The 20,961-nt window shown below is 31.7% G+C and overlaps 2 protein-coding genes across 2 annotated transcripts; one reads left to right on the top strand and one right to left on the bottom strand.

Annotated features, from left to right (window-relative positions):
- The first annotated feature begins 7,243 nt into the window (after positions 1–7,243).
- LOC125873643 (GDSL esterase/lipase EXL3-like) lies at positions 7,244–9,416 on the top strand. The gene is made up of 5 exons (XM_049554530.1): positions 7,244–7,542; positions 8,037–8,167; positions 8,545–8,778; positions 8,885–9,143; positions 9,226–9,416. Exons 1-5 carry the CDS (start codon positions 7,293–7,295, stop codon positions 9,414–9,416), a joined length of 1,065 nt encoding a protein of 354 aa, XP_049410487.1. The 5' UTR covers positions 7,244–7,292.
- A 3,169-nt stretch (positions 9,417–12,585) lies between these two features.
- Positions 12,586–14,782, bottom strand: LOC125874672 (uncharacterized). The gene is made up of 4 exons (XM_049555667.1): positions 14,656–14,782; positions 12,911–13,042; positions 12,702–12,821; positions 12,586–12,627 (listed from the first exon to the last, which is right to left on the bottom strand). The coding sequence occupies exons 2-4, from the start codon at positions 13,004–13,006 to the stop codon at positions 12,586–12,588; spliced, it is 258 nt and encodes an 85-aa protein (XP_049411624.1). The 5' UTR covers positions 13,007–13,042; positions 14,656–14,782.
- Positions 14,783–20,961: the final 6,179 nt, after the last annotated feature.

The following is a 20,961-nucleotide window of genomic DNA, read 5'->3' as shown; positions in this document are numbered from 1 at the left end:
TGGGGACTAAGTATTCCCAGAGAGATTAAAAATGTTTTCACATTTAGATAAGAACGGAAACTGAGATTTCTAAAGAGCCTTCGAGCTAGTCAGAAAAAGTAATCGCTTTCTAAATGAAGCAACAGGGGAAACTTTGATTTCCAAGATAGCCTTTGAGCTATGTTTTTGAGCACTAATCTCAAATCACAGAAGAAGTATGTTTTTAAATATAAGAGCTAGTATATTTTGGGAGTAGTATTGAGCATCGAATTAGGGGCGAGCAGGAGTTCAGATAACTCACGTCTCCATAAAATCATGTAGCCACCATGGGTAGAAAAGGGTCATACTTTCTAGATGAACCCTTTTCACAATAGACTAGTAAATCCACTTAGTAGTTCAGGTTCTATACCTTTGGGCGGGTATAGGATGCGCTGGTAACGTGAGGTAGATCGTTGTATCATCACATAGCTCTTATGTGATGGTTGTCGGTTAGAGAAACTCCCACAGAAGTTATTATATTTTTATATACATCAGTTTATTGTATTTTTACATACATTTCAGAGTTATGTTGTATCCTTGTATATACACAGAGTTGACATTATGTTTTTAAACAGTTTTTCTTTATATTGCACTTGTTTTAAACTGCTTTATATTGAAATGAGTTTAGTTAAGTATTCATTAGTTGAGAAGAGTCAAGGTAAGTGTTTCTTTCAGATTTTCTTTTCAGCCTATGTTGTTTTAACATTTCAACTCGCATACTCGTACATTCAATATACTGATGCCAGTTGGCCTGCATCGTCTCATGATGCAGACACATGTAACTAGGATCGGCATTCCAGTACACCGTTGATCCAGTGAGCAGTTCAGAGTCAGTCGGTGAGCCTCCTTGCATTCCAGAGGATCTATGTTCATTGTTTTCTAGTTAGTTCATTAGGATGTTGTGGGTTTGTCCCAACATTCATCTCAGTTGTTTTATAGGCTTTATAGACAGTCAGATGTTAGTCCTTTGAGTCTCTTCATTATCATTTCTTATTGTTAAGACTTGGGTTGCCACTTTTGGCCAAGTTGAATGTTTACTCTTTAAAACATTCTCAATTATTTTATTATTTAGTTCAGTTAAGCTCATTGATCGTTATAGATATGAATATTGTCTTCCGGAGTTAAGTAAGCCAGGCCACAGGTTCACTTGGGGCCAGCAATGGTCTTCGAGTGTCAGTTCCGCCCAGGGTGTAGGCTCAGGGCGTGACAAAAACTTAGAAAAAGTACGCTTCAAATCCAGTTCTTGTTGATACATCTGTAAAGTTCTTAATTGTTTATTGAAAGATGCGATAAGTTGTCTATTTTTATTTTAACTCTTTTCTTATAATTACCTAATATCATGTAGAATTATACCATATTGGCTTCAATTTCATATGGTACTAAAGCTGTCGTAGATGCACTTATACGCGCACTTCCAAACCAGCCAACTATTGTCAAATCACTGAGTTCAATCAGTCCACTCAAACTAACTGGCAGTGCTAATTTTTTAACTGACAGCCAACTACCTATGCAACTTTCAGTAAAGGAATCTGCACATAATTGATACAAAGACTCCAGCTCCACGCAACAGGATGCCTTCAAAGATTATGAAGTCTTCGTTTTTGACTTCTTTTGGATCCAGCGATAAAGGCAAGGCGAAAATAAATGACGATATTCGCCCACTCCATCCATTTGAAAGATGTGGCATCCTCTATCAAATGTCATCATGTTTGATGTGAGTTCTCCCAGTGGATTGAAAAGGGACTCCTAAAATCACACGTGAATAAGTATGTTTTTATAATATATCTTTCTACTTTTATGTTGTATAAAATTCTTCTTCTTTTGACTATAAACATTCTTATAGGAAACCATTTGAGGATAAATATAGAGCAAAATCTGCTCTGTTTGATTTTTATCATATGGATTTTGTTGCTGCATTTCCTCTGGACAAGAACTGATTTTATAATATGTCATAGCCGAAAAAATATTGGACTGATGAGGTATAATATACATTAATTTGATAAATTAAATTAGACTTCTTATAATTATGTATATGATACTCATTGGATATGTATCAGTTACAATCTCAAATTAGTTATTGTGTTTGCTAATTTTTTTCATGTATCATATCTTTTTTATCATATTGTGTTGATTTTATGTATTATGTTATTTTCTATATTTTGCAGCACATAGATGTAATCTTTTACTATCTACGCAAGAAGTCTAAACAAAGAAGCATGGATCAGTACAAATACACTACAGTCAATTGCTTGTTTAAGTCTCATATCAATAATGCACACACAAGGTATTATAACAGTCCTACAGATGAAATTATTAGTACACAGGAACACATTGCCCGTGGTGCTGCTGTATCTGTTCATAAAAGGTCTATCATTAATGTCATCGATGAATTTTCGATCCCTGCTGCTTTACCATGTCATTTAGTAGATGAGGTTTACATTCCAGTAACTGTGATGAAGAATTTCATTGGGTGTTGGCTGTGGTGGTTCTAAGGAAAAGGCTAATACGGGTGTATGACTCAGATTCGGGATCAAGGAGAAAAGTTCAATTCGAAGACATAAAGAAGTTGTCTCAAATCCTTCCAAACTACCGATAGTGGGTTCTTTGAAAATACAAAGAGAACTGATTGGTCAGCATTGGATGCATATAAAGACAAGAAAACTGGGGAACTTTTGGGTCCACAACATTCATTTGATGTGGAATTTGCTCAAGACATTATGCAACAAGAAAGCGATAGTCTGTCAGTATTGCATCATTATTTCTCTAATTTTTGTATCTAAATCATTCTTATAATTGATCTTCTTATTTTTTGTCGTGATTGTGGAATGTTCGTACCTGCATTTGCTGAATTCTTGAGTGACGAAATCAACATCCAATATGATAGTTTTCGAAGTGACTATCCTCGCAAAAGATATGCAACACTGTTATGAAAGTATGGTCTCGACCAGGCCAAGGCAGGATATGTTAGCAACAATGATGACCCTCCAAGGCTGAAGAGTGTCTTAACTCCAGCAGTAGAAAATGAACTTGTTAATGTAGGCTAGCTAGTTTTCTATGTTCCTGTTCACAGACAGTTGTTGATGCTTATTTGTTTTTTAAGATACATTAATTAGTGTTTTCGAGTATTTATTACCCTTTTAACATAATAGTTTTAAATTTGGAAGAGTTCTGAGGTTTAAAATTGTTTATTTTCGCTTTTAATTTTCTGTTCCGTACAATTAGTACTTCATAAAATTTTGTATCCAATAAGTATGATAATAATTACATTATTGTATCTGATAAGTATGATAATAATTACATTACTGAAATTTTGTGTTTGAAAACTATGACATTAATGTATCTAATAATTTTGATACACATGATTAGAAATTTTTAAAACAATTATTATGTAAATGATATAAAATTTCCTACAAAATAACAAACTTGTTTGTATCACAAATCTTGGTACTATATTTTACACTTGATACACGTCAGTTAATTTTACATGTCGACTCTTACGTGTCAATTCAATGTATTGCATCAGAATCTAGCAAGATAAAAGTATCTTGTAATGTATATGTGTGTAACAGTGGAAACAAATGCTACACTTTGAGAATTATTAAACATGAAATATCAAAGTACTTCGAAAAAATAATCATCAAGAATCTTTTGGGAAGAAAGTACATGTTCTTCTATTGTGACCTTCTTATCCACAACGTCCACAACAATTCGTATTTGCGGTTAGCTTTACATCTAGATTTTTCTTCCTTTTTTTCCTTGGTCTACCAGTCATTCTTTTGTATCTTGGTGGCAAGATAACTTCTTCCAAAACACTTTCCGGAATTGTCCAATCATTTTTGTTTGGCATTGGTTCCATATGAACTGCATATGTGTTTGCTAATGCATCAAGTTTATAGTAATCAGAGCAGTAGGGGTGTACATTAGTAATATTCTTCTTCTTGAAAACATCCATTGCGTGCGCACAAGTATCTCATCATGTTGAAATTTACCACAAGAACAATTCTTTCTCTCAAGGCAAACAATGTATCTTATCCCACCTTCATACATTGAAAAAATAAATTCAAAAGATGAAACAACCTGCAATAATTTACAAGTTAGAGATACATTACATGATTTATTGTTTGGTATACACAACAATCTAAAGAAAATTTAAGGTAGATACATAATAATTGATATATGTATAAGTATCTTCATTTTCGCACATTTTGACGCGTTTATAATCAATATCTCTTCAAATCTCCTCCCAAATGTTTCCTTTGTATAAGACCATCTCCAACTCATCTCTATTTTACTCTCCATTCTCTATATTTGGAGAGTAAAATAGAGCATGGGTTCTCCAACCACTCTCTACTTCACTCTCTATTCTTCAATTATAGAGATCGGGTGAATAGTAGTTCTCCAAATTTGGAGAACTACTATTCACCTCTCTATTTTACTTTTTGATTATTATAATATTATTTCTATTATATTATTAATTGAGTCTTATCATTTGTAATTATTTTCTAATGTAATATAACATTTAAAAATATATTATTAATAAGTTACTATTTCCGCAAATTAATAATTTTTCTATTTTATTTTTTAAAAGAAATGGTCACTTTAAATATGTAATTTACAGTTATTTTAAAATTATTTATATTATGTAAGATTATTAATTAAGTCTCTAATATTTGTAATTATTTTCTAAGTAATATAACATCTAAAACATATTATTGATAAGTATACTACTTCCATCCCGAATTAACAATTTTTCTAATTTAATTTTTTAATTTTTTTTGTCATGTTAAATATGTAATTTAGATTATAATTATTTTTCATTATGAAGTATGCACAAAATTTACATGATAATTCAAACAATCAACTTTTATGTTATGGTGATAAATTATTAAACTACACTTTTTAAAGAGCATGAAAATATTTGATGCAATAGTTCAAAATGGAATAGGAAAAGTAAATTAGTACACGATATAATTGGATACAAGATGAAATTGTTAATTAAACAATTTTTAGCTACACATAAAAAATAAGGACAAAAAATGCTCATTTTGAACTCCATAATACATTAATGGAACATTTATGAGAGTAACGTAATAATCTTGAAAGTTGAGTATTTATGTAAAATTTAAAATAAATTTTATGATAATACAATATTTATGATGCAATTATATTTCATCAATCATTTCACTTTTATTTGAATTGTTCCTTAATATGTATAATATATAATATTTATTGCAATTTATGTTATTTAGAAATTTAGAATAAAATATAATTTTATATTAAATGAAATTGAAAAAAAAATTGTATTACATAAAAATTATAGAGTGATTATTTGCAAAAAGAAGAAATGATTTATATTATGAAATAAGAAAATAAGAATGAAATATAAATAATAAGATAATATTAAGGAGAGAGAAAAAGATTCTTTTTTAGAGAGTAAAATAGAGAATTGGGTTGGAGTTGGTTATCTGAAAAAATAATGAACTTCATATTTGGAAAGTAAAATAGAGGATAGGGTTGGAGATGCCCTAAGATGCTATTTCTCTATTTTTGCAGTTCCAAGAACCAAATATAATTCTAGCTTCTTCCAAAAAGTCCAAAATAGGTGGTTGTCGTGCCTCAACAAGGCGGTTATTGATACATTCCGCAATGTTAGAAGTCATCATTCTGCCCCTGTTCACTGTTGCATGAGATCTTGCATGAGATATATTTGATCGGTTGATAAAAAAATAATTATATTCATTAGCCAAATATATAAAAGACACTATTGTATATACCGTCTATTATCTTGATGGCCGATATAAGAAAATTATATAAACAAATTAGGGAAAATTACGCGAAATGGGAAATATCTAGAGTATATTATGTAATACAACTATAGTTTCGATTATTTTTAATTCGTGACTATAGTTTTGCAAAATTTTGCTATTTAGTTTTCTAATGGTATAAATTCAGAATTTGTATAATTCGGTCCCTAATTGTGTAAATCCAGAATTTGTATATGTTTATCCTAGCTATTTGTATACGATTTATGAAAAATTCATAATAAATTACCTTGTTTGAATATTGGCAAGCGAAATATACAAACTTAATTCTGAAAATTTTGAAATCTACAAATATAGAATTTGTATATATTTATCGTATTTGTATATTCGCAAGCGAAATATACAAATAAATTAAAGTAGTACACCTCAAGACCCATCCCAACACGTACCACCTATACAATCTATAACTTCATTTTTTTCTTGAGAAGCAATTAAGTTTGTGCAACTTTTTTACACAATGGTACTTTCAGTCACTTGATATGTTATTTACATTATATTTCTCACAACAAATTTAGGCCGTCCTCTTCTTATTCTTCTCAATTAATAACCTTAATTTGCGGTCCATATCAAATTGTAGTCTAATTGGTATGATAATTAGATGGACCACTTTGGCAAATTAATTGTAGTCTAATTGGTATGAAAAGGCAATGATATATGTAGTTTAATTGGCACAAAGGGGGAAACTTTACCAAGACTTAATGTGGTGCAAATCCTCACATGTCCCATATGGACTAGCTAGTACCCTTAGAACGTATCAAAGTATTACTTTTAGAATTCTTAGCTAATAGTACTACCTTATTCCATTATTCTGCACCTCCTCTACAACAATTGAGCTTGGCATTAAAAAAGTCAGTAAGCATCATTATCAGTTTAATAATTGAATGATGTGTGTATTAATACACAACGATACGGTTTCAAAATGACAAAAAGTCTCATATTGATGGTTAATGAGATGGTCGATTCCATATAAGGCTTGAACAATATTCCTCCCTTACAACTACCTTTTGGAGTGTGAGTTAGGTCCAAGACTTATCTTAACAAATAAAGATGAAGTAATACATTATTTTTGCACATGTTTCATCAATCTCATATTCAATAATTTCCTAGATCTGCCAAAATCTATCTAGAACTCTTATCACATACTCATCATAGCAATAACAATAGCAAGAATTTTCACTAAGAATATTAAAAATATAAAGAAGTAAACGCTTGGGACTTTACTTGGCTCCACCACCCCTGATCATTAGCTTACTCTAACTCGCTATTATAATAATTGAGCCGCAATTAGTACGTACACCTCATTAACTCACCTAACAATCAATATAACTCTTTTCCAAAACCGCAACTTTTTTGTATTGCAAGTCTATATATAAGTAAACATAATAAGGGCCTATTTCAACATTATTGGACATTCTCTTGATCATTTCAACAAATTAAACCAACTCCTATACAATGTTGTATGTTGTTGTTTGTCATGTGTTGTTGTTTAGTGCCTGCATCAGTGAAGCTTATAAGATGAAGCTGCCGGAAAAGGTGGTTGTACCGGCGGTTTATGCATTTGGAGACTCAATTGTGGATCAAGGAAATAATAACTACTTAGCCACAACAGTCAAGTGTAATTTTCCACCTTATGGAAAGGACTTAAGGGATGCCATACCAACTGGAAGGTTTAGTAATGCCAAGACACCACCGGACTTGATAGGTATCCATCACCTACTATTTAATAACTTACATACATTGATAGTATAAAAATTTCTTACACCGTGCAATTTAGAGGTGAATCAAGTATATTTAAAATATAAGTGCACTATTTAAAGAAAAGAGAAAAAAAAAAGCATTAAGTGATCAAATTGATCTTTGTTCTTCTTAGTAAATAACTCATCTTTCAACGAAGTGTACCACTTAACCTTTTTATAGTATGAACTCCAGCAGGTAATATTAGATCAATTCTAAGAAATATGTACGTAACATATTTGCATATCTTGTTTTGTAGAGATATTATGGGTTCACGTGTGCACCATAAGTTACCCACTAAAAGTTGTCTTGGGTGTAATTTAAACTATTATAACTAGTTACCATATTTATTGAACTGCATATGTCCTACAACAACAACATATTTAGTGAATTCCATGAAGTAGGGTAGCAGACCTTATCACTACCTCGTGGTTTGACATGACTACATGTTGTGCATTTCAGCTGAAGAACTGGGGATCAAAGGGCTTATTCCAGCTTACTTGGATCCAAATCTGAAGGATGAAGATCTCAAAACTGGTGTAAGTTTTGCATCTGGAGGTTGCGGATATGATCCTCTAACAGGTTCCGCCCTGGTAAGTTCTTACTCATTTTGAGAGCTAAACTAAGCAATCTTTATTCATATTTGTGTTGTTGTTGACCACATAAAACAAGTGTTTGATATGACAAAAGTCATTTTTCATTAAAAAAATATTTGGGGGCTAATTAGTAAGTTATCCCAATTACAAAAATTTCAAATTTTTCATTGCTATTGGATACATTTCTTAGTTATCTGATACATTGCAAATGATAAATTACTTATTTATGAGAACATTTTCACTTAACCATCAAACACTAGAAAATAACTTTCTTGAATATATTGTCCATTATTCCAAACACACCCAACACCTTTTTTGTGTCCAAACAATCAACACTAATCCTTTGTTTTATGTTGTTGATTATGTTTTATCAGTCAATCCTACATCTATCAGATCAATTAACTCTCTTCCAAGAATACATTGAGAAGCTAAAGAGCTTAGTTGGGAAACAAGAAGCCACACATATTTTAAACAACAGTTTTTATATGGTGGTTGCCGGTAGTAATGATTTTCTCAACAACTACTATGTCACCGGATTTCGCAAGCATCAATACGATATTAACTCCTATATCGATCATATAGTGTCATGGGCTTCAAACTTCGTACAAGTACGTATACGTATAACTATACATAAATTATAGTAAGGAATTAATTTTATGATGAGTAATTCTTAGTTTTGATTCTCCAAAATCACATGATTTTTTTTTTTGCAAGGAATTGTATAAGTTAGGTGCAAGAAGAATTGGGGTTATGGGCCTTCCTCCATTAGGGTGTGTACCCTTTCAAAGAACACTACTAGGTGGAATAATATCTAGAGTTTGTGTCGACGAATACAATCAAGATGCACAATTGGCCAACACCAAATTCGGAGTTGCATTTGATTTATTATCAAAAACATTGCCTCAGTCCAAGTTGTTTTTCATCGATATATATAATCTTGTAACTGATTTCATTGTCAACAGTACAAAATACGGTATGTATACTATATGCTTCATTCAATTCATATCTCTAGACTCTGAATTTTGATTATTTGCGATTTGGTTGATTAATCATAGGTTTTGAAGAAGTCCAGAAAGGGTGTTGTGGTACAGGAACGATAGAGGTGAGCGCACTATGCAACAAATATAGTGCAACATGTGAAGATGATACGAAATATTTGTTCTGGGATAGTTTCCATCCCACGGAGAAAGGTTATAGGATTCTCATTGATCACGTTATCAAAAATTATATGAAAAATTTGCTATAGACAACTATTTGAGTTCCCCCATTGATAAAACTTCAGTTTAGATCATTCACATGTGAACGTGTCTTTGTGTACTCTAGAGAATTATGATATTTTTTTTATATGCATGTCGTTGTTGTTCTTCTACGTATACCCTACAGTAGTATGGTATAAGTTTAATTTTAAGAAAATTGTGCTAAATAAAATAGTCAGCAATATTCACAAATCATTATAAGTGCCACTTTTTGAATTTAATTAACTATGTATCCTCTTACACTAGTTAGTCAGTAGATTTGGAGTACAATTACTTGATCATGAGTTTATTTAGTTTTTAACAAATGCACATAGTGAACGTCTCCATTTAAAATGCACGTAGAATAGTTTTATGTGTCACCACGTAGTACGCCCTGATTCTTTCGATAAAAAGTCAATGTTCCTTATTATTGTATGTTCAATGGTTAAGCAGATGAGGACACGTACCTAAAGCAAGCAAAGGCAATAAATTTCAATACTAGTATGACATTTGTAGCGTAAAAGATGGAAAAATTTTAAAATGGTAGAGGCACCATCAACAATAGTTGCGTAGGCTCATTTAGTTGTTTGGCACTTAGATAGTGGATCCATTTTTTAACTTATCTTTTAGCATCCTCTTCCACTTACTCCTCTTTTCTTTCATTTTCTTATTCTTTTTATTTCTAACAAATATCCAACTCTCAAATATATAATTAAGTCGTTGATATACTTAATAAAAATATTAATAAATATTTTTTTCGTCAAAATAACTGATAACATTTTTTTATTGAATATTAAAAGTATTCTTATTATTCACCATTTTTAATAATATTAAATTAACTTTAAAAAATCCAGTATTTTTCAATTACTAGCATTTTAATAAAATCAAATTAATTCAAATTTGTTATTTCATAGCATTTTTTGTTCAATTTTAGTTCATATATCTGCAGTCATTTTTTAACAGAGATTTTTAGTTTATTTTTGTAAAAAAAAAATTAGTAACAATTTTTTAAAATACTTGTTATATATTATAAGTGAATGTGATCTAATAAAAGCGCTAATAAAAAAATATAGGAAAAATCACCTCACACATCTATTTAAGGAGTAATATTACAAGTTTTAAATTTACTTTTAAAATATTATTACTTATAACATTTTAATTGCAAGTTATGACAAATCATTTTTTATTTATAATTCAATTAATTCCACTTCATTAAATAATTAGTCTTTTATAATTATATTTTAATTAATAGGTGAGATAAATAAAATTAATAAGAGAGAATTAATGGTAATTATCTATTACACTTTTTTAGGGATTTTTTTACCTTCCACACATAATATTACACCTTTTTAGGGATTCTTTTACTATTCACATTCAATATTTACTCAAATGGTAGATCTTTCTCTCTCACCATCATCATTCTTTTTCTTTGTACATCCAAAAGAAGAACATTAAATCTTTCTCTCTCATCATCTTCATTTTTCTTCTTTGTACACTAAAAATAGGACAAATCTTTTAAACAATACAAAGAATCAAGAGTTTAGGTTGACAAAAAACATGTTGAAGAATAAAAAATGTCAACATACACTTAGAAAGGTCCCAGATTCGTTAGAAGGGGTTTCTAATGTTGAAATTGAGCTTTCATCTTTTAACATCTTGACTCAAACGCCGCCGATACCAACAGGAATGCAAATCCGACGAACAAGTGTGTTACCACTCCCAGGAAGAAACAAACCCCGGTAAAGTTGTATATGATCAGATTGAGTATATTTTTGACATGAAATTGATATACTATGTAGTTGGTATGATTTTTTTTTGTATTAATATGGTTGTGCATTGGCATGAAGTTTGTATAAATCTGGTATGACTTTTTCACAGTTGTATTTAAATTGTTTTTCGATTGAGGTTGGTGAAATGGGGATAAAAATTAATATGAAATATCACTACTAAAAAAATTGTGAAAAGAGACTTAAAAAGGAGACCTCATGAGGTCTCTTTTCTGAAAAAAGAAACCTAAAAAGAGACCTCAACGGTAGGTCGCTATAATGTAGGTGACTTTTTTGTAGAGACCTCATGAGGTCGCCAAACAGAGACCTCACGACGTCACCAATAAATTTTCCAATTTTTTTTAAAAGGAGACCTCACTAGGTCGCAATTTCATAATTTACATTTGTTTTATTTTTAATAAAGGTGGCCTCATGAGGTCACTATTATATTATTTATTTTTATTTTATATTTAAAAAGAGAGACCTCACGAGGCCGCTTTATTTCATAGCCTAAAATATGAAATTGCCAAAAAGAGACCTCGTGAAGTCTCTTTACTGCATTTCTAAAAAATAAACTGCAGAAAAGAGACCTCATGAGGTCTCTCTACTGCATTTCGAAAAAATAAAATGCAGAAAAGAGACCTCATGAGATCTCTTTTATAAAATTTTTGGAAAATAAAATGCAAAGAAGAGACCTCATGAGGTCTCTTTTTCTGGAAAAAAACTGACAGCTTGTAACTGTTTTTGTAGCTGCTCATCACCTGTCATATTAATTCAATACCTTTCTAATTAGCTAAATCAAGCTCAAAGAGCTTCCAACAATCAACTAATACAACACATTTACTAAATATTCTCTTATCAACTCAATATGCAACTCACCTTCAATGTAATTCGAAATTGAACGAAAAATAATAAAATCCATAAGTTATATAACAGGATTTCAATGTTATCATGCATTCACAAAAGGAATAAGTCCCATAAAAAAGTCATAAAGTAAAGAACTTAGATTATCTATTACAACTCTAAACTTCACTAATGCGGTAGAGTGTTTGCCACATGATCATCATCTTCTTCATCATTACTAGACTCATCTGTCATATTTCTTTGTTTGCCATAGACTGGATATCGAGTAGGTTGAGACTGAGAGGGTCGATGAGGGAAAGTGACGTCATTGGAACAAGGGGGAATCCCTCCTGAAGCAAGTAATGCATCTAATTGAGCCTTAAGACCCTCATACTCTATGTCGATTCATCATCATAGAAACTACTTAGGCCTTCAAACTCAAAATGATATTCACGAAAGGTCTGTTGTGGCATGCCATAGGCATACTCATTATCTACTCGGCCCACCAATCAAGCTAGCCACACTCTCTCAGTCTGTTCTTGGGTAAGTGGAATACCTCGATTTCTTCATGTTAAGTTTGTCGTAAATCCTCCAAAACTTGAAGATATTGATTCTAAATTGAATGGTATTATTATTAGAATATAAATTTATAAAATAAGTAACTATTACATTAAATTAGAGGCTTACATAGGTCAATTCAGCTCGCGGCTCAACCCACACGTCTGGATCTTCGAGATTTTTCTTCTTTCTTATGTGTGTTGCCTTGAATGCCTCAGTCTGAGTTACCAATCTTCCTAGTTCCTTTTCCTACATATTGAACTAATTAAGTTATAATCAAGAGTAATTAAATATTAATACCTAAAATATATAAAAACTTACAGAAAAATGATACATACCAATTTCCTCCTCATACTTCCTTGACTTTGAGCCCCACTTGTGTGTAGAGAACCACCCTTAGTAGATGGTCTAGCCTTCTTACCGATCTCACTCATTTTCTTAAATCTTGGATTCTTCGCCCTTAACAATATCTGGTTTTTCATAATTCAAACATTGACATTTATTACAAGGACACTTAAGCACACCATTACGTTGAAAAAGTTCTAGTGTCTTTGCATACTCCACAAAATCAGTGACGCCTTCTACAAATTCAGGTCTTAGCCCCATTCGACCAAAATTAGTCATTTTATACATCCAACTACGATTCATCTACATAAAGATCACAAAAAATTGAATTTGTTAAACACTAATTTATGTAATAATTTACTGAAAATCAAATTGTAACAATCCTAGTAGGGACTGCTTAACGAGGCCTTGTGCAAATGAATAAATGTATCTTTGGTGACTACAAAAGCATACTTCTCTCAGCAGTTTGTCCCAAATAATGTCCACTTCCCTAAATAAATCAAAATATAATACATCATTAAAAAAATAGTAGTAAGGTGACACTATTACAGAAGGGTCAAGGACCTTTCTGGGCACAATGATTTCTTAACCTTTCTCTCTTCATTACTGCACATGAATGGTTTATATCTATAGACTATAGTATATATATAGCTTTCCTCTTCTCATTACTACAACCAATAAAATAATAGGTAGATCCATATGTCATCTTAATTACTCATAAACAACGAACAAGTCATATTAATTGTCAATTATCAGCAAAAACATCTAATCCACACATTTTTCAGTTTAAAAACAACTAAAATACATACAACGACATAAACCAAAATGATATTAGTTCTAAGTTTGCATCAGAATTTACAACATGATTATTTTAAATTGAGATATAAGATATAATAATCTCAAAATACAATACAAATCTTCATAACAAATTTAATTTCTTTATTCTTAGATATTACTACCCATGTATCTTCAGGCCTTAGCCCCGCTTGACCAAAATTATTCCTATTATACATCAAACTACGATCCATCTACACACAAAATTTGAATTTTTCAAACAAGAAATTAAGTCATCTTCCCAGTTAGTAGTATTAAGGGGATTCTTGTATTTGAGGCAGCAGCTTCAGCTAGCATGATGATGATGATGATGCAGCCAATAGGCACTATTAAGGGTCAAGGACCTTTCTCGGTACAATGGTTTCTTAACTTGTCTCTCCTCATTATTGCACGATGGTTTATATCTATAGACTATAGTGTGTGTATATATATATATATATATATATGTATAACTTTTCTCTCCTCAGTTAAAAAACAATCAAAATACATACAGAGACATGAACCAAAATGATATTAGTTCTAAATTTAAATCAGAATTCAACACATGATTATTAGGAGTTATTTAGAGTGAGATATAATGTATAATAATCTCAAAATATAATAGAAAATCTTCATAACCGATTTTATTTCTTTATTCTTAGATATTACTACCCATGTATCTTCTTCTAAATTATATGATACAAAACTTGCTAGCATTCATGTTAATCATCATGAGAAGTCAAAACAGGACATTAAGATAGAACAAGAGTAAAACCCAAAGTTAATTATATGTTCATGAAGTGAAAAGAGAATCACAAATTCTACTAATGCTAGCAATAAATTGAAAGAGAGAGTCTGCATTGATGGATGCTTTCAATAAATAAACAATATAGTTATAACTTGGTTTAAAGATTGAAAGATTCACCTTTATTTGCAGAGAAAGAAATTGACACCGAGAATTTGAATCGATGACGAAAGCTTTGGCTTCAAACCGAGTGAGTTTCGAAGGTGAAAACTAAAACTTCAAACTGATGAGAGGCTTGACGACAACCGGAGGCTACACATTTATAAAGCTATGGGAAGAGACAAGTTAGGGCTTTTTTTAGCTTTTTGGCGAAGAGCAGGAAAGGAGATGAACTAAATTAAAAATGCCCTCTTATTTTAATTTAATAAAAATAAGAGACCTCATGAGGTCTCTTATTTTAAAATATTATTTTACAAATTTGACTAATAAAATGAGATCTCACAAGATATCTAAACCTATATTAATATTTTTTTATTTTAGCAAATAGTGACCTCGTGAGGTCGCATATTTTATACAAAGACATACTATAAAATAAAAAAAATTAAAATAAGTCACTTATATTATTAATTAGGAAGATTTTTTATAAAATTGACCTCACAGGGTCTCTCCTGTTAAAAAAAAATAAAAAAAGTTATTGATGCAAATAGCGACCTCATGAGGTCTCTTTTTAGCGACCTATTTTTGAGGTCTCTTTTTTTAGGTCTCCTTTTGCAATTTTTTTTTGTAGTGAATTTATATGTATTTCTATCTTTTTGTGATTTTTTATTCAATGTTGTTTCAGTGATTGTGGTATGTGCACATGTCTATTTGTTCAATATATTAGCAATGGAGTTTTTGATATGGGTCCATTGATATCGATGCAAAGTACCATCGTCAAAGATACGCCACAATCCTATAGTATGGAAGAAACAGGTTTGTTGATGGCGCAATTAGTGAGAGTGAAGTAACTGAAACTGTTGCTAGCAAATTTAGTGGGACCCGCATAGCAAATGAACATGCTCCGGATACTATCAATATCCTACACCAAGATCACGAAAAACATATTTGAGATAGTTGATTGTGGCTTAGACTTTTAATTATTACATGCTCTTTAATTTTTAGATGATGTATATTTGTTTTTGCTACAATTTTTTACAACAATATACCCTATGCATTATTTTACATTATCAAATTTATTCTTCCTAGATTTATATCAGTTGGATACAAACTTCATACATTTTAATTTTTAGTCTGTCTTAAATTTTCAAGTCAGATACCAAGTGTATACAAATTGGATAACAGCATAAGCCAGATTTATATTGAATTTTTAGTTTTGAAAAACACATCATAAACATAGTAATAATTAAAATATTTTGAGATTCCTTTTATAGGACAACTGTATACATGGTTACGCTTATGTTTAACAGATGGATATTAATTGGATACAATATTAACTAGTATTATGTTGGCTAATTTGGTTGAAATCTCAATTACATCTTAGTTTTTTTATTTTTTCAACTGGATATCAGTTGGATACCAAATAGATACCAATCGGATACAACAATAACTAGTTTTATGTTAGCAAATTTGGTTGAAATTTCAACTACGTCTTGTTTTTTCTATTTTCCAATGGGATATCAGTTGGATACCAAATGGATACCAATTAGAAATTACATTAACTAGTCTTAGGTTGGCTAATTCATTTGAAATCTCAATTTAAAAAAAAAAAAAGTTCCAGTGGGACATCAGTTTGATACCAAGTGAATACCAATTGGATACAACATTAACTAGTTTTAGGTTGGCTAATAATCACATGTTTTTTCAATCAGTGGGACTTCAGTTGGATACCAAATAGATACCATTTTCATACTTAGATTTGACTTAATATTAACATCTATCCTAAGTTGCGATGTTATCGCATTTACTAGATCACTATACAGACTGGAAGATTCATAGATAATTCCCTCCATCTGAAAATCAAAATATTTCCCTGTTTCATTAAAAAAAATAACAGCCAGTCTTACATAATACAAAGGAATAACAAATATGTTGTATTTATATTCACTTTTCATACCATAATAATACAAATTTCATCCACAACTTCATTCTTCTCACACAAATTTATACACACTCGTCATTACTTATTCATACCAATATCATTCCAAACAGTCTACCAGAATTCATATCATAAAACACATTTCATAAAAAAATAACAGTTTGTCGTACATAATACAAAGGAATAATAAATATGTTGTATTTATATTCAAATTTCATATCAACCTAATACAAATTTCATCCACAACTTTATTATTATCACACAAATTTATAGACACTCGTCATTACTTATTCATATCAATATCATTCCAAACAGTCTACCAAAATTCATACCATAAAACACATTTCATACATTTATTATTTTACACACATTTCATATATTTATAACGATAACATCATCACTATTTCACACACACGAAATAATATAATCAAATCATTCAAATATAAATACAAAATCGCAACATCCATGGTGTTTACAGTGTACAAATTACAAAAACCAGTATACAAAAAACTCATAACATCATTTATTCAATTTTCACAAAAAATATTTTGTAATATGAAACAAACGAAGGTTCATACAAAAAAAATTATAATTTAAATCTATTATAGACAACCGAAATTCGAAAATTTCATTTATAATTTCATTGTTCTTAAATTTATTTTTTTGAAGTTGGAATAAAAATACAAATAATAAATTGCAATGAGTAATAACTAGAATGATCCCATCTACCACCATGTTTTATTAATATCGATAAGAATCCATCCATTACCACAAAATAAAGATTTTTGAACCAAGAATATTTTGGAATAAGTCATGAATGATGACAATCATAAGAAAAAAAATCGAGGGACTGAGAAAATTTGAATAAAAAATAAAATCTGATTTTTGAATTAATTTTAACTAATTGAGTAAAACAGGAAAGCAAATTGACAGGAAAAAAATTAGAGGGAGAGAGAACCATTTGAAAAAAATAAAATCTGATTTTTGATTTAATTATAAGTGATTGAGTAAAAAAAGGAAACCAAATATTTCTATTTTATTTTTGTCACGCCTCGAGCCTACACCCTGGACGTAACTGGCACTCGAAGACCATTGCTAGCCTCAAGCGAATCCTTGGCCTTGCTTACTGACTCAGCGGAAGACTCAAAACATTAATACAATGATCAACTGAGCTTACTCAAATAACTTAGTCAAACAGCTTAGAATGTTTAAAAGTCAACATTCAACTTGGCCAAAATGGCAACTCAAATCTTAATATATGAAATAACAATGTAAAGACATCTGACTACTAACTGTCTATGAAGCCTCTAAAACAAAGAGGGATGTAGGGACAGGACCCCCGATCATCCTAACATCTGAAAACTAGAAAGCAAATAAAGGAGTCCTCTGGAATGCACGGAGGCTCACCAATAGACTCTGAATGCTCAAGCTGGATTAACGAGGCGTTGGATGTTGATCCTGGTTACCTGCGTTTGCATCATAATAAGATGCAGGCCAACTGGCATCAGTACATTGAATGTACGAGTATGTGAGTTGGAATGTTAAACAATGCATAGGCTTGAAAAGATTTTGAAAGAAACACTTGCCTTGGCTCTTCTCAACTTCTGAATAACTTAACTCAAAATAAAGCAATGAACACATGCAATATATGAAAAGCTTTATAAAACAGTAAAAGCAACTTAGTTCGTTAAAGGAAATGCAGTAACAAACTCAACTTTACTCATATAATAAAATAAGATAGTTGTTGTGGGAGATTCTCTAATCGACAACCACCACTATGAGCCTAAGTGGTGATACATCGTCTTGCCCACGCTGCCAGAACTGTCCTATACTTTGCCGTCATATAGAACGCTTAACTTAGTGGATCCACTAGCTTAACTTATGTGATTATCTAAAAAGTATGACTCATTAACACTCATGATGGCAACATGGTTTTTGAAAACTTGAGTTAATATGAACTTGCATCGCCATATCAGTTCTCAATACAACTCCCAAAAATATACTTAGCTCATATGTTTTAAAACAAGTTCTTTCTTTGGTTTGAGATAATTACTCAAAACTTAGCTTAAAAGCTCTCTTGGAATCGATGTTCCCTTTTCTTGCTCAAATGTGAAAACATTTATAAACTCTTTGGGAATACTTAGTTCCCTTATAGCTTTTTGAGAAATGAACTCAACTCTTTACTCTTTGCTTAACTTGAAACTTAAGTCTTAAAACAAAGTTAAAACGTTTGTTAAAGACTTTTGAAAACTTTAAAAACTTTTGCTTTGACTTGCTCTTAACTTTTATACTTGACTCTTAACCTCTCTTGACTTTGATCCTAACTTTCCTTGAATTGGATTATGGATTCAAAGTTCATGATCTCATGTTTATAGATGATTTCATGATGTTTAGATGTACCTTAGAGTGTTGAAATCAACTTAGAAACATAGGTACTTTGCTAGGGAACAAGTGGGAAAAGGTGGGGAATAAATGGGGAAAACTGGCGTCCCTAGCGCTTTAAGAGGCGCGGGGCGCCAGCCCTCAAAGTTCAGAGAACTTTTTATGGCGCTCTGGCTGGTGAGATGCGCTAGACGCCAAAGTTCAGAGGAACTTTTGTGGCACTCTGACAGGCGTGGCGCCCCTAGCCCTTGCCCAGAAAATCTCCAATTTTTCTCCTTCGTTTTTCATCTCTAAACCTTCTAACCTTCAATGGTTCTTTCCCCAAACATTTTGAATCATTAGTACCCTCAATATACAACAGATTCAACATGAAATTTCACCCAGAAACATGAATCAAATCATCAAGAAACCTCAACAACACAACCCCCAAGAATTCACTTTCAACAATGTTCATCAAGAACTCAATTTCTAATCATTCAAAGACTTAAATTCAATGAATTGAATCATGTTTGGCGCGTGGGTGAACTAACCCAACACTACATAGTCTCACATACCTTGTAGGGATCACCCCCGACGAAATCCACACAAAAAGCTTGAACGTTTCTTGGCGATTCTAGAATTCTCCTCCTTTATCTTTTCTCTAAGCCCTAGCGTGAACTTTAACTTTTCTAAACTCAAAAAAATTCTTGTTTTACTCCACTTAACTCCTAAAAATTAATTAGAATAATTAGATAAGGAAAAGACTAATTTACCCTTCCAAAATCCGGACTAGACTTTCCTTAGTCCAACATCCCAACTTCCAAAGGGCATAACTTATTCATACGAATTCGGAATCGCGCAAACTTGTCGGCATTGGAAAGATCATTCCAATAGATTTCCAACCATATCTGGAACTACCCCTAACTCATCCTGAGGTAGGAGTTATGCTCGTTTGAAGTTGACCAAAACTCACTTTAACTTATTTAAAATTTTCCAGATTTCCATATACTTTCCAAAAACGACTATTTCCAGATTTTCAACTTCTTTCTAGTTGTGAGATGTTACAATATATCCCCCTTGGAAAAATTCATCCTCGGATGAGATTACTCTTACTAGGCTTAGTGTGTAACATCAAATTCAAACACCCAACAAGCAATTGCAATCAAACAACATGCTCACTCATAATTTAAAGAGCACTAAGAAGAAAATTAGTACCTTTGTCTGCATTTTCTCCCGACTCAAAAAGATGTGGATATATCTTCTTCATATCCTGCTCAGCTTCCCAAATAGCTTCTTCAATAAATTGGTTCCTCCAAAGGACTTTGACTGATGCCACCTCTTTTGTTCTCAACTTGCGAACTTGGCAATCTAGAATCTGGACAAGAATCTCCTCATAGGATAAGCTATCATTGACGTCAATGTCTTAAATTGGTATGATCAATGAAGGATCGCCCATGCACTTCTTCAACATGGAGATATGAAATACCGAATGAACCGCTGCTAATTTTTGTGGAAGCTCCAACTCATAAGCTACATTGCCAATCCTCTTGGCTATGCGATAAGGTCAAATATATCGGGGACTAAGTTTCCCCTTCTTACCAAACCTCATAACACCCTTCATGGGTAAAACTTTCAAAATATACCCAATCATCTACTTCGAACTCTAATTCCCTTCTCCTAACATCAGTGTAGGATTTTTGACGACTCTATTCCGTTTTCAACCTTTCTCGAATCACTTTCACCTTCTCCATAGCTTGGTGAACTAAATATGGTCCTATCAACCCTGCTTCACCAACTTCAAACCATCCAATAGGAGATTTGCATCTTCTCCCATAAAGAGCTTCATAAGAAGCCATTTGGATGCTAGAGTGGTAACTGTTGTTGTGAGCAAACTCAATGAGAGGTAGGTGATCATCCCAATTTCCTTTGAAATCAATCACACAAGCCCTCAACATATCTTCTAATGTTTGATTAGTGCGCTCTGCTTGCCCATCAGTGTGATGATGAAAGGCAGTACTTAAGTTCACCTT

Source organism: Solanum stenotomum, chromosome 8, assembly GCF_019186545.1.
Source record: "Solanum stenotomum isolate F172 chromosome 8, ASM1918654v1, whole genome shotgun sequence".
Taxonomy (NCBI): Eukaryota; Viridiplantae; Streptophyta; class Magnoliopsida; order Solanales; family Solanaceae; genus Solanum; species Solanum stenotomum.
This window is presented reverse-complemented; position numbering and strand designations above follow the sequence as displayed.

What these genes read in the sequence shown, in the direction of transcription:
- LOC125873643 (XM_049554530.1), top strand. Translation starts at nt 7,293, where the DNA reads ATGTTGTATGTTGTTGTTTGTCATGTGTTGTTGTTTAGTGCCTGCATC. An exon ending in GACACCACCGGACTTGATAG is followed by an intron (nt 7,543 to 8,036) that starts GTATCCATCACC and finishes TGTGCATTTCAG; the next exon opens with CTGAAGAACTGGGGATCAAA. An exon ending in TGTCAACAGTACAAAATACG is followed by an intron (nt 9,144 to 9,225) that starts GTATGTATACTA and finishes GATTAATCATAG; the next exon opens with GTTTTGAAGAAGTCCAGAAA.
- LOC125874672 (XM_049555667.1), bottom strand. Translation starts at nt 13,006, where the DNA reads ATGAGTGAGATCGGTAAGAAGGCTAGACCATCTACTAAGGGTGGTTCT. An exon ending in GAAGTATGAGGAGGAAATTG is followed by an intron (nt 12,822 to 12,910) that starts GTATGTATCATT and finishes TTCAATATGTAG; the next exon opens with GAAAAGGAACTAGGAAGATT. An exon ending in CGCGAGCTGAATTGACCTAT is followed by an intron (nt 12,628 to 12,701) that starts GTAAGCCTCTAA and finishes CATTCAATTTAG; the next exon opens with AATCAATATCTTCAAGTTTT.